The sequence below is a fragment of the Macrobrachium nipponense genome, chromosome 10 (genome assembly GCF_015104395.2).
Source record: "Macrobrachium nipponense isolate FS-2020 chromosome 10, ASM1510439v2, whole genome shotgun sequence".
Lineage (NCBI taxonomy): Eukaryota > Metazoa > Arthropoda > Malacostraca > Decapoda > Palaemonidae > Macrobrachium > Macrobrachium nipponense.
Window position 1 is genome coordinate 102,861,410 of NC_087204.1, and position 17,468 is coordinate 102,878,877.

General features: G+C 43.1%; 1 protein-coding gene across 1 annotated transcript in view; it reads left to right on the forward strand.

The window, feature by feature from the left end:
* The window catches only part of LOC135224064 (ribosome biogenesis protein WDR12 homolog), a 70,485-nt gene that overhangs the window by 14,099 nt on the left and 38,918 nt on the right, over positions 1-17,468 (forward strand). The window contains exons 3-4 of the mRNA XM_064262977.1: positions 15,701-15,914; positions 16,282-16,446. Coding sequence (XP_064119047.1) covers positions 15,701-15,914; positions 16,282-16,446 — 379 coding nt within the window. The remainder of the gene's footprint in view (positions 1-15,700; positions 15,915-16,281; positions 16,447-17,468) is intronic.

Below are 17,468 nucleotides of genomic sequence, written 5' to 3' on the forward strand. Positions count from 1 at the left end.
CCGCCGCTGGGAGGCTGGTATCAGGAACCATTCCCATTTTCTATTCATAATTTTTCTGTCGCCGGTGCTGGAAACACCTGTTTTCAGTACCTCCGTCTTAGGATTTTGGAAACTTCATTGCTGCTAAGTATCCTAATTGTCTTTTAATTTACTTGGATTTGTAGCTAGGCATATGCTATCTTAAATTGATTTGAATTTGATCATTTTTTGATGCATAGATCTGAATCTAGTTAGGCTAGTTTCAGAGGGTGTTGTCTGCAAAGATAGGGTGTGGCTACCAAAAGCTTCGGTAGATCCGCACTTGGTATGCACGAGGGGTATGGGTCTTGCTTCTTTGTTGAGATTTGTCATGTAAGGAGTGTGAGACTTTGTCTGATTCTGTAAGGAAGACGTATGATTCGTGTGTACGCAATTAATCAGTAAACATGTCTAATTCCGTAAGGAAGACGTATGATTCGTCTGTACGCAATTAATCAGTAAACAAAAGTCAGGGTAGTGAACCTGCTAACCTTCCTGTAGACTTTATTTTGCCTAACCCTATAGTATGGCCTACGGGTTATGAATATGTCTGCGAGAGGTGATCGCTCTCCTTCATTGTTGTGAAGAGTGCTACTTCTGTTATTGTTACTCCTAACCTTGTAATGTTGCCTTCGGGCCCTAAAACAGTGTCTGTAGAGGTTATTGCCCTTTCTCTAATACTCTTTAGATTCGTAACTTAGAATCGAAAGTGCTTGCTTTAGAGAGCAATAGTGAAGTGGCTAAGTGCAGTGACAGTGCCCCTTGTGTAGTGGAGGGTGCATCAGATCGGCCTTATTTCGCCTCTAGGCCGGGACCTCTGCTTGACTCCCAGGACCCGGGGAGAGAGCATGTCGAAAGCCGAAGGAGGGTTACGAGGAACCCCCACCGATCTGGCGTGCCTTCGGCAGTTTCTGATGAAAATCCCCAGACTGCCAAAGTGCGTGCACGTACACGAATCCTGAAGGATTGCTTCTCGTCCTCCGAAGCGTCCTCCCGCGCAGGGGTTGGAGCTTTCGGAAGGACTCGCGCCCTCTAAATAGAAGTTTTGTACATGAAACTTACCCAGCAGATATATACTTAGCTATAGACTCCGTCGTCCCCGACAGAAATTTGAATTTCGCAGCACACGCTGCAGGTAGGTCAGGTGATCTACCGCCCCTGCCGCTGGGTGGCAGGAATAGGAACGATTATCGTTCTAGAACCAGATTTTCTCTGTCGCGGTAGTGTCAACATACGTTGTTGCTACCTCCTGACTTGATTTTCGTTTTTTCATCGCCATCGACCTTCTGGGCTGTCTTTTGCAGGGAAGTACTGGGTCTTTTGGTTTGGCATACGCTTTTATTAATTAATTTTTAATGAATTTGGCTTCGAAATTTCGAAGAATATATTACGTGAAACTACCGAATTTTTCGGTAGACACTCATATATTTTGCAATAAGGGAAATATTGATTTTTTTTTTCTCTAATACGTGTATAAGTGTTAGAACTTGATGAAGGAAATATAAGATCTAACTTCCTACTTTAGGAAGTCAGAAAGCATATAACTAGATACGCTTCCTTTAGAAGCTAAGAGCTCTCGTACTAACGAGCAGTTAGAGTATTGACAATACTAGTAGTTGTTGCATCCTCATCACCTTCTTACTCCACAGAATCTACAAATTCATATGTGCAAATTTGAAGATAAATGGATGGAGCTCAAAAGGCGAGCTCTTAAAAGGTAAGAAGTGAATATAGTGTTCCCAGTGCAGTGGAGGGTGCATCTGATCGGCTCCGTAGCGCTTCCAGGCCTAGACCTCTTCCAAACTCCCAGACCCAGTGGAGGAGGAAAGTTGACAGCCACAGGAAGGTTAGGGAGAACCCCCACCGGTCAGGCGTCCCCTCGGCAGGTTCTGTAGAACGTCCCAGACTGCCAAGGATAGCCATTGATAAGGCATCCTTAAAAAAGTGCGTCTCTTCATCTTACATCCGAAAAGACGAAGAATGTATGTTTGGAGTTTCGATGATCTAGCGCGTTCTCTGAAAACTAAGAGAACACTGAGGCTACTGGGCAAGAGCCTAGAGCCAGCCGCTGCCAGGAAGCCGCGTTCCAGCAAGCTAGCGTGAGCTACGTTCCAATAGCCAGCAGCGAGCAGCGTTCCAGCTAACAGACCTAGCGCGAGCCGCGTTCTTCTAGAAAATTTTTCTTCGGCGCAAAGGCGCCTTCAAAGAGACGAAGCGCCAGCCTGGCGCAAATTGCGCCAGAAAAACAGACGGCTAGAGCAAGGAGCCTTATAGTAGAGTGGCAATCAGAACGATCCTTCCATTGAACGTTTCCGGGCAAGAGGCTCTTTCTAAAAGGGGTCTAGTAGGCGCTCGGAACTATCAGGGCGCACGGGACCTTCCACGCAAGCGGAACGTTCCAGGAGCGAGTCTCCTTTCTAGCGTGCGGAACATTCCAGGTGCTAGGCGCAAGGAGCCAGGCGCCAGAATATTCCTAATCTTCTTATGAGAGAGAGGTCAGTCGCGAGGCTCCTCTTTGAGTTTTTAACTTGAGCAACTTTCCCCTGGCAAAGGTGCAAGATGTCGCACAGGCGGCCGTCGCTTTTGCCAGAAGGATTCTGATGCTAAGAGAAGCCATTTTTTCATTATTCAGAGGACTCTCTCCTTTATTCATGCTCTTCCCTCGTTATGAAGAGGCAAGAGCTTTGGGAGTTTTCTTATAAGAATCTCATCGACGTTTGGGTATGATGGCGGATAGGAAATATCTACTTCCTTCCGTAAACCCTACAGATGAACAGGAATTCTGTCTCTTCCACGATTTATGAGGAAATCACGAAGATTTAAAGAGTTCCTGGATTACGTCCTTCCTTAAGGAGATATATATACTCTTTCTATCGTTCTATTAACAAAAAGAACGAAGATAGTAAAAATTTTTCCTTTCTCTATCTGCCTCGGCAGGGAAAGAAGGTAGTAGAGTATCTGCTGTATGAGAATACGATACGGCAAATCATAAGCACATACCGTAGTTACTTCTTTGCTGAGCAACTCAATTACCAGTATCCTTCCAGGAATTTCCTAGGAAGGACTACGCTTAAAGGGATTGTTAAGACAACTCCTACTTAGCTTCTAGATTTATCGAAGTCTTGTTTCGCTTAAATATGCATTATAAGAACTTCTTGAAGTTCGATAATAATTTTATAAGATTCCTTTATTAAATGGAGTAGCTGGCAACTCTGGAAGAGTAAGGCCAGTCGGCTGACGAGACTGCTATCGCTTAGACACCAACGCTTACGCAGTCGCAATATCATGTAGGTGTCGGTCATGAGTGGTTGGTTACATGTCTTTCTCCTGCGTGATGGAATGACTAACCGTGTCTCTCCCCTACAATCGTGGTTTTAGCCTCGGATTGAGGGGATAGTTAAGCAAACAATAAATAAAATATTGTCTGCCTTTTGCTAAGAAGCTTTCAATAAGAAAGATATTACAACATTTCAATGCTGTTTACCGTAGGTAACATTTTTAAAGGATTCTAACGCAGCGGAACTCTATATTGTATAATGCTCTCATGCTTACGAAAGCATGGCTTATTAGAGTACATGCTTAGTGAGAAGATGAATGTAGTAGAGAATTCACTTTAAGACTACGGTATGGTCAAGTCTTATGCACATACCGAGGTTAACTACAGAATTCCTAGTATCCTTACAAAGGTTTCCTAGATTAATGCTGTTTACCACAATGTGACAGTATTATAAAGGATTCTAATACGGCAGAGCGCGATATATAATTCTCTATCCTTTCGAGAAACGCACACAACCTTTTTAGAATCGGATATTGCTCAAGAGAAGTTGGGTGAGTCGGATGGGAAACATTCTCTTAGTGGCAGAAGTTGTTTCCCTGAATGGACTATACTACGTATATAAAAGTTTTTTCCCACTAAGAACGGAATTAACATGTAAAGGATGTCGGGTACCATAAAGGCATAGATGTTATGGCACATAACCTAAAAAGAACTAGAAGGAAGCGCCAGCCTGGCGCAAATTGCGCCAGAAGCGCCAGCCGCGCCAGAAGCACCGTCCAAGATATTTTCTCGTTTTAGCGAGTTATTAACCTAAGAGTCCAGTAGCCTCTCGGACAGCATGGCTCGGTAACGGCAAAGATTCGTTCCTGATTTGCGTTACCCATTTAATCAAAAAGGGGTCGCTTACAAGGAATGATGAAATGATTTATTTTAATCACTTAGGCCAATTCCACGACTCTCTCATATCGCAAAGAGCATCGAGAATCTTTTTTCGCCCCTGTTCGCGTTAACAAAAGAGAACCTATTTGGGAACAGACACGGAACGTAACGATCCTTAAGAGGTTCGATGCAAGATTTTGCATGTCCGTGAGAACCTTCTCGATCGAAGATAATAACTGTTAACGTATGTCTAACATTTATTGAAAAGAGTTGTGAGAACCTGCAGAAAGTCTTCTTCATAGATCTCTCTGTAAGGTAGAAGACGAACAGGCTTCCTTTAGACTGCTTCCTTTCCTCGAACCAAGAGAGGTAGCAATATAAGATATCTTTAAATTTAAAGAAGGGGAATAAACTTTAGTCTTTTTTCCCCTAGTTATAAATTCTTAACAGATATTAAGATAAATGGGCGTCAAAGGAAGAGAGGATGTATGCCTCATTTTGGCCTTAGAGGTTGGATTCACAGAAGTCACGTTCTTCTCACAGCATGTTTCGTAAGGCTTTTCCAAGAGTATCTGGATATTCTATCAGAATCTATTATAAATAGACCTAAAAAACCTCTCCACTCTGAGTCTGTCCGCATGCAGACTGACCAGAAGTGGACATGAATGAGAGGTTTTTTCAAGGTAAATGACAATAGTCATGGCTAAGACATAGAATTGCTGCAGATCGTGCTAGATGGAATGAGGAAACTGTCCTCTTCCGATACCTCTGTGAACCACATAGCGAGGTTTTTTCTTCACTTTCAGAGGGAAGAATCACCTATGTATATATCTGCTATCAAAGAACGCAGTAAAAGGCTATACTCTGTCTCTACAAGGGGAATTAGAGATAACAGAGGATTAAGATCTTCGGGATCTTATACGATACCGCAATACGACAAGAGTAGGATATCATGTACGTACTTCGAATGGGATCTTTTTGTGGCCACAGATTCCGTGTTCCGACAAAATGGAACTGCTCCTCATCAAACTTCTTTGAGGAAGTTTATGAAGGAATTCTTTGTTTCTCTTAGCCCTAAACGACCAAGAAGACAAGTGAATTTTTTGTGCATTGGAATCTCGCATCAGATTCAATGGAGACTCGGCAATGGGTTCTTGCCAGCATAGTATGTCTGGCAAAAGAACTAAATCCCTCTATTCCTGACGCAACGCTTTCAGATAGAAGTTTCGTTGCCCAGGCAGGGTACTTACATTTTCATCTACAGAAGAAGAGATGGTTTAAACGTTTGCCTACAGAGTTTTTGGGTGCGATGAGGGCTCAAAATGTTTCCCAGAAGGTATTCAGAAGGATACAATAAGAGCTAGAAATCAGGGTTCCGCCCAATTTCAGCTCAGAGTCTCCTTCGACTTCCAGACTCCTTCCCTTCCTTCGGGCAAGGATAGGGAAGATTCTGCAACGAGGAACCTCATCAACATGTAAGAAGAGATCTCGTTAGCAAAAGAAGTGTTCACGAAGGATCCTCCTCGGAGGAAGACTCTTCTCTCTCGTATTGTTAGATATCCTGTCGTCTACTGGGTGTAGCTGACTAAAATCACCTCCCCTTGCCAGGGGCCAAAAGCTCAAAGGGGAAGGATTTCTTATACCCTTCTCCAGTCTCCTGATAAACTATGTGGTTGTTCAGGACTCTCGGACAATGTAGCGTAGCGCCAGCCAGGCGCCAAATGCCAATACAGGCGAAAAACGCCGGAGGCAGACAGTTCCAAGGAACTCTGTCATGGTCGGATACTGAGAAGGAGCGGGCCTCCAACCTGGCGCAAATGCGCCAGAGGCGAACAAATCAGACAGATATAAGAGTGTCCGATGTGGACATCGCCAGACAGCCTAGAGACTCTTCCAAGCTCGAAGCTCCAGCAAGTGTGGAGGAGCCAAGCCAGGCGCGAGGCACCAGCCAGGCTCTAGAAGCCAGCCAGCCGCCATCCAGGTGCCAGGCTCCTTCAAGGCTAGGCTCCAGTCAGGATTGAGGATCCATCCAGGCGCAAGGCTCCTTCCAGTAAAGAGAAACCTAAAGCTCTGTCATGTAAGAGGGCTAGTCCCCATTGATATGATACAGGTAAGGCCTTGCCATGTAAGTGGGTCAGCCCCATTGGCACGATCCAGAGAAGGCTCTGTCGTGTAAGCGGGCTAGCCCCCATTGACATGATCCAGAAGGGTTTGTCAGTCATAGGTCCCTACCTCGCTGAAACTCTTGAGGCATGCAGACTCATAGACAGTAATCATGAGTCTTCTGCCAGGCTCCAGGTGCCTTCCAGGCGCAAGGCGCCAGCCAGACGCAAGGCTCCAGCCAGGCGCGAGGCGCTAGCCAGGAAGGAGGAGCCAATCAGGCGCCAGCCAGGCGCAAGGCGCCATCCAGGCGCGAGGCTCCAGCCAGGCTCTAGGCACCATTCAGGCGCAAGGCTCCAACCAGGCGCGAGGCGCTAGACAGGCGCTAGGCGCCTGCCAGGCACGAAGCGCTAGCCAGGCTCCAGGCTTCACCCAGAAGAGATCTATATCAAAGAACGCCCTGGCCTTCTTTGAGACATTGTGATCTCCTAAGCACTTGATAAGTGCATTGATGATTCCTTCAAACAGCTGAGAATTAAAAGCGCATGAAGTGCGAGCTTTTCTGAATTCTTGTTCTTTCCCTAACAATATGTCATAAGGACATATTAGCTGTCACATACGGGAGATGCAACTCTGTGTTGACTTCCCATTATCCGAAGGATGTAAAGATAATCTTCAAGGGATCCTTCTCTCTTGGTTGATATGTGTCTGCGGATATATTGCTGGGATAGGGAGCAGGTACTGATCCTTAACTAGTGAGTTAAATTTTATTTAACGTCAAGTTTTTCTTTGGGTTGTTTGAAAGGAGTTTGTAGATAACTCTTTTCAACTTAAGCACTAACCCTCGTGTTAGGATCAGGTGATCGGGATCGGTGTTGTGCTCCTTAATTATGCCACTAGGCATAGGCATATTGTCATGTAAGAGGCTCTGTCGAGTAAATGGATAAGACCCCATCGACAGACCCACAAGAACTCTTAGCCATAGGTCACATCCTCGCTGAGGCTCTTGAGGCGAAGCAGATTCCTAGGCATTAGCCATGGAGTCTTCCGCCTGATCAAGTAGGAACCAAGGTTTTATTTATTTATTACCTACAACGTATGTTGTTTACCTGTCTATTCAGTAAATAGTTGTCTCTTTCCCACCACCAAGGGTGTCAATCAGCTAAGTATATATCTGCTGGGTAAGTTCCATGTACAAAAATGATATTGTTAAGATACAATAAAGTTTTGTACATACTTACCTGGCAGATATATACTTAGCTATAGACTCCGTCGTCCCCGACAGAAATTCGAATTTCGCGGCACACGCTGCAGGTAGGTCAGGTGATCTACCGCCCCTGCCGCTGGGTGGCAGGAATAGGAACGATTACCGTTCTAGAACCAGATTTTCTCTTCCACCTGTCTCCTGAGGGGAGGCTGGGTGGGCCATCAATCGTATATATCTGCCAGGTAAGTATGTACAAAACTTTATTGTATCTTAACAATATCATCTTTATAGAAGAGGACGCTTCACGTCCCCTCTCTCTCGTTATGCGTTTTAGTGAGAAGTAAGAAGGCGAACGTCGCCTGATCACGTGTACGTCTTTCCACCGAGAAATATGAAAAAGAAGTCTTAGTAACAGGACGCTTTTGAGAGCGGACGTCCGAGCTTTGTTACTGTGAGACTAAGAAGGCGTTCCCTCGCCCCTCGTATTCTCACACGATTAACCCTTCTGAGACTGCTTCGTGCAGTCAGATTTCTCTCCGAGATGTATCTCGCTCTTCCCTGAAGGCAGTTTCTCTCGCTTGTTTTGACGCCTGTCAGGAGCGTGACGCTTTTCTGCACGCTTCTTTTGACGCTCGACTTGAACGGGACGCTCGGATGGACGCCAGGCGCGCGCGCCAGTGGACGCCGAGCGTCCTCGCCTGTGGTGGCGCACACGCCAGGTGTGTCTCCTGGCTGAACGTTTCTGTTGAACTCTTCAAGCTCTTGTTTACGATTTGGACCTCAAGAATTTTTTACCTCTACCTTCGGTGATACCTTATACCTCACATGCAAAGAATGTGAAGTAAGCAGTGCTTCGGAGGAAGCTTAAAGTGAACAGACAACTTCGTCTTCGAAACCCAGCAAGACCTCGGGTTTCGTGAATTCAAGAGGTCTCTGTCAATATTATATTGCTTTTCGCAAAGGTGGATGGAGTTAAGGAAAGCTCAAGGGAAGATCTCGTTTGCTCTACTGCAGTCAAGACTTTGCGATAAGGCAGTTACGGGTTATGTAAAGGCTTGACTTCCTGCACGTCAGGACTCTCAGCAACGTTCAGTAGGATTCTTGCAAAGCACTCATCAAAAGGACGCTCTCAGGAAAGCGCAAGACAGGACTTCCTTGCCATACTGCCAATAAATTATAAGCTTTAGCAGGCATTAGTTGTGATACGGGAGAGGAAGTGGTTGGAGAGTTTCTTCCTCTTCACCCAGGATAATTTTGCAAGCTTTTTAGCCCATCTGAAAGGGTTTTTCAGATGATAGATTTTGTTAGTTTCTAGTCGGGACTACGCTGCCGAATTGAACATCGTCGTTCCTGCCTGCCGTAAGCCCAGTCTCTTAACAGGATTCTGCCCCTTCCTCGTTTGAGATGGAATCGGAAAAATAAAATGCTGACTTCCTGGATTACGTTTTGTCAATTTCAGTGACTTTCCCATTGACAATATACTATCGTTTTGTCAAGTAAGTGGGTATCCCCTCTTGACAAAATATCTCTTTGTCCGTAAATGGGTTAGTTCTCATTGACAAACATCTCATTAACTTGATATTGCGTAAGCGAATAAGCTCTTATGACAAGATTCGGAAGAGGCTCTCATTCGTCATTCGCAGACTCGTACAAGAAATAGACTTGTAGACTACGTCAATGAACGGTTATGTCCCATAACATAAGAAGCTTGAGCTGTCTGCTTCGATCTCTAAGTTTTGTTCATGAAACTTGCCTGTCAGATAGTATGTAGCTGTATTTCCGAATTCGGCTATATATATGTCTGCCAGGTAAGTATGAACAAACTTTATTGTAATATAATATCATATTTTGCCTTGCGTTATTTTACTACTGGTTGGTTCAAGTCATATACGCTTGCTGTAGTTACCTCTTCGGATGGCTACCGAGAGGTCTATTGTCTATATTTTAAGGACATTTAATCGTTACTCCCTGCAGCCTTCACAGGAGTTTCCGATTTATCTTTTACCATTGTATGGTAGTTATAGACGACACAAACGCATCTATATATTTAGCGTGCTGTTTCGCTTAAATATACCAGCTTGAGAGTCTCTTTCTGCTCAAAAATAACGGACCTATTTCTTCGTAGAATAGGGTAGCTGGCAACCCAGGCATAAAGTTAAGAGACGACATTCGTAAGCTGCTGCTGTGACTGTCCTCCAGTCCAACCGAGCCAGTACCAGCTCGTGCGCTTTCATGCGCGGTAGGTTACGTCTCTCTCTCCTGCGGGATTGACTGACTAACCGTATCTCTGTGCTGGCGGTTACGTCTCTCCTGCGGGATTGACTGACTAACTGTATCTCTGCCCTACAATCACGGACTTTAGCCTAAGATTGAGGGGATTTCTTACATGAATGAATAAACATTGCATTCGTTTTGCCTTACTATGTTCAACAGAGCATCTTCTCCTTTCGGGTGCTCGTTACCGCACGGTATAGGACTACGAGTCTACCGCAACATTGCACTATTATATGCTCTCCTGCTTAGGTAAAGCGCAGTCTTATTAGGGAAGTAAACATACTGTGTGAGGGAATGGATGAGCTTGCTAGGGACCATTTCCTTCCTAAAGAAGTTTGTTTCTCTGAATAGACTGCAATTCTGACCTCTACTTGTTTTTCCTTCCGGGAAACTGAAATTTTATTCGAGATCTAGGAATGATTCTGAACATCTCTCAGTGCGTCAAGTATCACCTGAGGTGATAGAAAGAAGGTGCGGACATTCTGGAGAGGGTTTCAGATGTCCTGGATCATATCTGAGAGAAGTGGAAGCAATTCGGTCGTCCCTCCAGTCCTCGAAACGAGTTTTTGGAACCAGTGGTCCATATCAAACTCTGATCTTCCTCAGCTCTCTCATATCTTCAGGAAGTATCTTCTCTCGGTCCTGTTCGGGTTTTTACGAGAAAGAGCCTATTATAACAACAGACGTAGAATGTAACGATCCTCTAGAGGTTCATTACAGGATTGCAAAAGTCCGTACGAATCGTCTCGATCGACGGCAGCAACTACAGTAATACTTTGGGTTACGAACCGATTAGTATACGAATTTTTTAACTTACGAAGTGACGCCCTCATTCTGGAATGCGAATTTCGCTTGGAATACGACATGCGCGAAATTTCCATCATGGGAGGCTGCCTGATTGTTACATCGGATGAGCGTGGGATCTGCGAACGCATTTTTTTATTTTTTTCGGCCAAAACTTAACGCCTGCTTTGTTACATCGGATGAGCGTGGATCGCGAATGCATTTTTTCGGCCAAAACTTAACGAGGGTCACGTGACTTCCTCCTACGCATCCCTTGACCCTTTTTAAAACCATAACTCTTTCAATATCTCGCTGGCGGTAAGATTGAACGCATCTGTCCGTGATACGCTCTCAAATTTGCTTAGTGATTTGCGCACGTGTTGTGTTTCCGTGATAGTGCTTTATACATTACTATTACCCAAATACTAAAGACAATGGCTCCCAGATGACGAAGGCAAAGCAGCAAGAAGGAAAGCATAAGAAAGAAGGAGATGATTACAGTCGAAAATGAAGAAGGAAATTATCCAAATGCATGATAAAGGCGAGTGCGTGAAAGACATTGCAGCATTCTTCAAGCGGTCGCAATCAACGATCTGCACATTTTGAAGAAAAATGAGAAAATTAAAGCCAGTAAAGCATCAAAAGGTGTCACATATTGACGAAACAACGGCCTTATATTCTCGACGATGTAGAAAATGTGCTCATAGAAAAATATTTTTTCAAAATTGTGAAAGGACAACATAGTGTTGCGTAAGCGTTAAAAAAAAAATTAGTGATCGTAGTGAACGGTGCTCTCTAGAGAAAGAACCAGAAAGTCTTCCCAGAAGTGTTCACGGAGGGAGATTTCCCCCCCAAGCCCTAACCCTCTCCTCCTCACCCTTCCTCCTTCCCGTCTCCGTCAAGCCAGCAGCCACACTCGCCAAAGGTAAAGTTCATTGTTTACTGTGTATGATATTAAATCTAGTGTTATATTTAATTTCATTCTTCAATTTTATAATTTTATGTAATTCCTACACGAATTTTCAACCTTAGTGAACAAAAATAAATGGAAAAATATGAATTGAAATGGTTATTCATGGTCGGATGGAACGCATTATTTGCTTTTTATAAACATTCTTATGGGAAAATCCATTTGGGTACGAATTAGGTTACGAAGCAGGTTCTGGAACGGATTAAATTCGTAACCCAAGGTATTACTGTACTGACTTCGAGTGGATTCTTTCTTTAGAAGTATGTTTGAGAGTTGTGGAGACTTTAGGGGACGTCCTTTCATTCATCTCTATGCTATGTTGAGGACGAAGAGGCTTCTTCTTCTCTGCTCCCTATTCTCGATTAGAGAGCGGTACATTAAACGCCATCTATGATATTAAAACGGGGGATGGATGTTTAGTACTCTCTTTTCCCCTTTTTCAAACGCTTAGGAATTGTAATAAGATGATTATGACGTCACAGGGAGCGACAATGACGCTGATCGCCCCATGTTGGCCTTCAAGATCCTAGATTCACAGAGGTCACGTCCTTCCTAGTTCACTTTCCAAGGACCTTTCCCAAGAGAGTCGGTCTACTCTAACACGAAAGGTACCTATAACCTCTCCGCTCTGAGTCTGACCACGTTCAGACTATCGAGATGTTGACAGCATAAGATTACCGTCTTCCCTTTCCGTTTGAGGAATGGGATAAGCTGGCAGTCACAACTATTAAAGAATACGCAAAATATGTGTGATGGGGCTTTGGGCTCAGAGATTTGCTTCTGTCAAACAACAAAGCCTTCACGATCTTTGAGTTTTGTGGGAATCTCGAAACTCGCTGCATCTACTTTTTGTCTCACCTGTTTTCTCGGAGTCAGACACTCGTACGAGATCAGGCGACATATAGTAGCCCTGAGTTTCTTATTGACGAAGTCGGTTGCATTTATACACCCCCGATGATCGTTTTACATGAGACCAGGTTGGACTGTCAGGCATTCGTCCTTCGGGACTGAATCGCCTTTTTGCTCCTCGCTCCTTTCTCCTGGCACCAGAAGCTCGAGTCAGGAGTTGATTCGCTAACGACGTGGGGTTGCGTTGATACACCCCCCAAGGTTTGCTTAGGCTTGAATCGCCCAGGACAGTCCAGACACTCATCCTTCAGCGAAGAATAGTGCCTTATGGTCTTCAGGGTACAGCCTTGCTGTCCTTGATTCATCTGACTGGTCTGCTGGTCGGTCACCTGACTTTAGTACAGACGAGGACTGATGTGCATGTCCAGATCGAAGCTTTCTATATGGAACTTAGACGTAGTCTGAAGTTCTGATGTCAAAGCTTTCGAACCTCTCCTTTGGTTAACTTATTGCACGTGACCAAAAAGGCCTATTTTTCTAACCACTCTAGATACGACAAAGAGGGTTAGTGAGGTTTTTAATGCCATCGTCAGAAGTTTTTGGCTTTAGGGAACACAATGCGTGTGCTCGCTAAACTTCCGTTGTGGCCTAAGAATGGAAACCCGTCAAGTCCTTGGGCCAGGAGCTTGGAATCAAGGGATGGCAAAAGTTATTGGGCAAGAGCCAGAGAGAGTCCTGTGCCCTGTCGGGTCTATCAAGTTTTAGCTACATAAAACTAAAGAAGTCGAAGTCCTTCGGACAATCTGCAGTGCTCCGAAAAAGATCAGACTTGCCCATATCAAAGAACACCCTGGCTTTAGTGTTGAGGAGTTCTTTCAAAAAGGCTCCTTCATTGTGTTTGCACAAAGATTTGATATCTTTTGATCTGAATGCTCATGAGGTGAGGGCGCGGCCTCGGAAGCATTTCAACAGAGCATGGCACTCAGTAACATACTGAGTACCACGTTTTAGCGAAGCAACTCTGTGTTCGCTTACACATTCCTGCGGGATGTGAAGACGGCATATGAGATCTGCTGCTCGCTAGGGCCATACGTGTCTGCAGACACAATCTTGGGGCAAGAAGTACCACTCATCTATCCTGTAGAAAATGGTTAGGAAGAGCTCTTAATTTAGTTATTGAGTCGCCGCCAATGGCGACTTCTTAACTCTTAAGCCTTAGTTAAAACACCTTGACTTTGGCTAGGTTGGTCAGTGGTGATATATATATATATATATATATATATATATTTATTTTACTCTTAGCCCTCATGGTATGGTCAATATGGTTTAGTCACATTGTGGTCATGCCCCCGTTGACTGATCATCTGGAGTGCACCAGCTTTATAGGTCTCTACCTCGCTGGCAACTCTAGTAAAGCAGAAGCAGACTTGGGTGACAGTAATCACGAAGTCAGCTATGCTAACAGGTGGAACCAAGATGTAAATCATCTGCATGCATTTGTTTCCCAAAATCCTTCTATTCTGTCCCTTCCCACCTCCAACGGTGGGATTCAGCCATATATATATCTGACAGGTAAGTTTCATGAAGAAAATGATATTGTTATGATACAATAAAGTTTGTTCATACTTACCTGGCAGATATATATAATCAAGTACCCACCCACTCCCCTCAGGGGACAGTGGAAATAAAAAAAATTATGAATAGAAAATGGGAAATGGTTCCTGATACCCGCCTCCAGCGGCGGGAAGGGTACTAACCACATGGCCAACCACTGCTTGTGCCGGAATTTTTTGAAATTCTGTCGGACTTCAGAAAATACAGCTATATATATATCTGCCAGGTAAGTATGAACAAACTTTATTGTATCATAACAATATCATTTTTACTCATCACAATGAATGTGAAGATGTTGTCCGTGCTATGATACTCATTCTTCTATCATTTTAAAGGTGAATACATGTACTTGATTGTAGTAACGGTTAACTTTACTGCATCACCTCCCCCCTCTCCCCACATTCACTGTACAGTGGACCCCCCCGTATTTGCATTCTCCAGATTCGCGGACTCACACATCCGCAGATTGCTCTCAGGAACATTTCCCTGCATTTGCAGAAAATTCGCACATTCGCGGTATTTTTCTATGAGAAATATCCACAAATTCTTCTTTTTTTTTTTTTTTTTTTTTTTTTTTTTTTTTTTGTTTTTTTTTTTTTTTTTTTTTTTTTTTTTTTTTTTTTCATCATAAAATACACTTTTTGTGATAAAAATATTTTTAAAAAACCAAGTTTAAACATTTTTAGTGGGTTTTTCTTGAGTTTTAACTAACAAAATAGGCTGTTTTTAGCATTTTTATAGGGGTTCTAACTATTCACAGGGGGTCTGGTACGTATTCCCCGAGAATATGGGGGGACCACTGTATGTCTAATAACCCAAGGTTCAGAGAGGAAACTAAAGCAATTGTGTCAGAGGAATCTTTTCATCCCTTTTGCTGTGCCTCCATTCGTATCATCTTTATTCCGTCTTAGTACTTTCTAGCCTCCTCACAATTGATTCATAGTGCAACTGCTTTGAGGGTTTCCTTCTCTTACACCTTTCAAACCTTCTTTATTCTCGTTATCCCATTCAGCACTGAATGACCTCATAGGTTCCAGCCATTGGCCTAAATTCTATACAGTTGTCCCCCGTATTCGTTGGGGATGCGTACCAGACCCCCCCGTGAATAGTTGGAATCCCTATAAAAATGCTTAAAACCTCCTATTTCGTTTGTTAAAACTCAGAAAAACTACTAAAAATTTTCATACCTGGTTTTTTTAATTGTTTTATCACAAAAACTGCATTTTATGATGAAATTGATAAAAAAAAAACTCAGGAATTTGTGCTTATTTCTCATAGAAAAATACGGCGAATAGACGAATTTTCCGTGAATAATGCGGGGAAATGTTCCCAAGAGAAATCCACGAATACAGGGAGTCCACTGTATTCTATTCTATTTACTGCATCCCTGTGTCCCCTGTTGTGTGTCTTTTCATTCATTCTGTTCCTCTTGGTCTCTTCCCACGTAGTTGTACAGTATCTTGGACTGTTTTCAGGTTCTCTTCTTATTCCAGAACAGATTCTTTGCATGATCCCTGTGAGAGTAGAATGTGACTCAGTAGCCTTGCGGATTTCCAAATGGACTCGTATAGTCAATCTTAATATGAAGTTGCCATCACCCTTTTTGCATATTTTAACAAAAGAATGTGGGTTTCTTCAAATATTTTAATTTGTCCTTGTTCTTTTTCGGTAGTTGAACTTGATCCACATTCCTGTTGAGAAAAATGACACCTCTCTCGTTCCTTTTCAGCGGGCACTGATCCAGGGAAGGATTGTCCAGTGTTTGAATTCGTAGTTAAAGGTCAGATACTGGTTGGTCTGCTAGAAAAACAGTTGGCAGAAGATGACATCAGTTTAGAAAAGGTTATAGAAATAGAGTATGTGAAACAACAGCCACCTCCCACTCCTAAGGACTCTCTCCAGCATGATGACTGGGTCTCCACACTCCAGTGCACAGATAAGTGGTAAGTGAGTTGATTTTCAGTACAGTACTGGCATGTTTTAAGTTTTTATAAAATGACTCATATTTTGTTTATTTACCATCCAAACGGAGTATATGTATTGCATTTTGACGTCTACCATTACTGGACACTCCAGATTTTTCTAACTTAATGTGTGTGTGTGTGTGTGTTTTTTTTTATACAAAGGCTCCAAGGATTTGCAAATTAGTGTAGTTATCTGTAAAAGAAAAATAAGTGTGCTTGCTTTCACAACAATGTAGGCCTTCCCCATTTTCAACAGTCAGAAACTCTTGGGAAATACTGTCTTTCCATATGGTTTAGAGGCATAGTCAATAGATACTAGTTGGAATAATAATTTTTTTTTTTCAAGGCTTTTGACAGGTTGTTATGACAACACAGTACACCTCTGGGATGCTGATGGCCTCCGTGCTGGTAAAGGAGACAAGGCGCACACACTTACCATTCCAGCCCACAAGGCTCCGGTCAAAGCCGTTGCTTGGGTGCATACAGATTCCCCCACCAAAACTTTCATCAGGTACGTATTTATTTTTATTTTCTGAGGTTTTGCTGTAAACATTGCCACAGTGATCCCTCTAAGGTGTTTATGTGAGGACCAGCCCTCTCTTAACTCCAACTTTGTTATTATCAAAAGAGGTCATTATCAATAGAGGTTTATGCCTTGCAGTCCCCATAGGGGTGATAGCGCGGTGCACTGTAGGCATTACTTTTGGGTATTTGCTGTGTCCCCTCAGCCCCTAGCTGCAACCTCCCATTCATATTCTGTTTCTTCCACCTGACTTCCCACCCTCTGTAAAATTGGTTTTCTATCGCAGCTGCGAGGTTTTCCTCCTGTTACACCTTTCAAACCTTTTTTACCGACTCGGTTTCCCTTTCAGCACTGAATGAGCTCTTAGATTTCAGCTCTTGGCCATTGGCCTAAATTCAGTGTTTTATTAATTCATGCCTTGCAGTGGCCAGGGGCACCCAGTGGACAAAGCGGGGCAGAAAGTGCCCAGCTAGAAGCATTTAGTGCATTATTAATATGAGTAATTTCTTGCAAATGAGGTGGTTTAGGTATAGAGAAAGAGATTGGAGTGGTGTGTCTATTCATGGGATTATCTTTCACTAACGAAAATAGTGTTCATCTTTACTTTTGAATTTGATATTAAAGAGATTGCTGCACAGAATGTAGTAAATTTGAATTACATGTTAGGATACCACTTTCATAAGTGTATTAAAGAGAGAAGAGCTTTATTAGTAAATTAACTGTTTGCATATTTTGGTTAAAATTATTTCTAACGCTTGTAAAGAACGCAAAAGATGTAATAGTGAAACATGATAAATAGGTAGGAGAAACAGCTGTTACTGTTCATCATTAGGTTTATTGTAACACTAAAATAAGTATGGTCTACATTTGCTTAAAAAGTACAGAAACTTAACACTGCTAGAATTGTTTTAAAGTACAGTGGTACCTCAGGATACGAAATTAATCCGTTCTGAGGCAGCCTTCATAACCTGAGCATTTCGTATCTTGAATTCGTTCCAAGCCCTACAAAA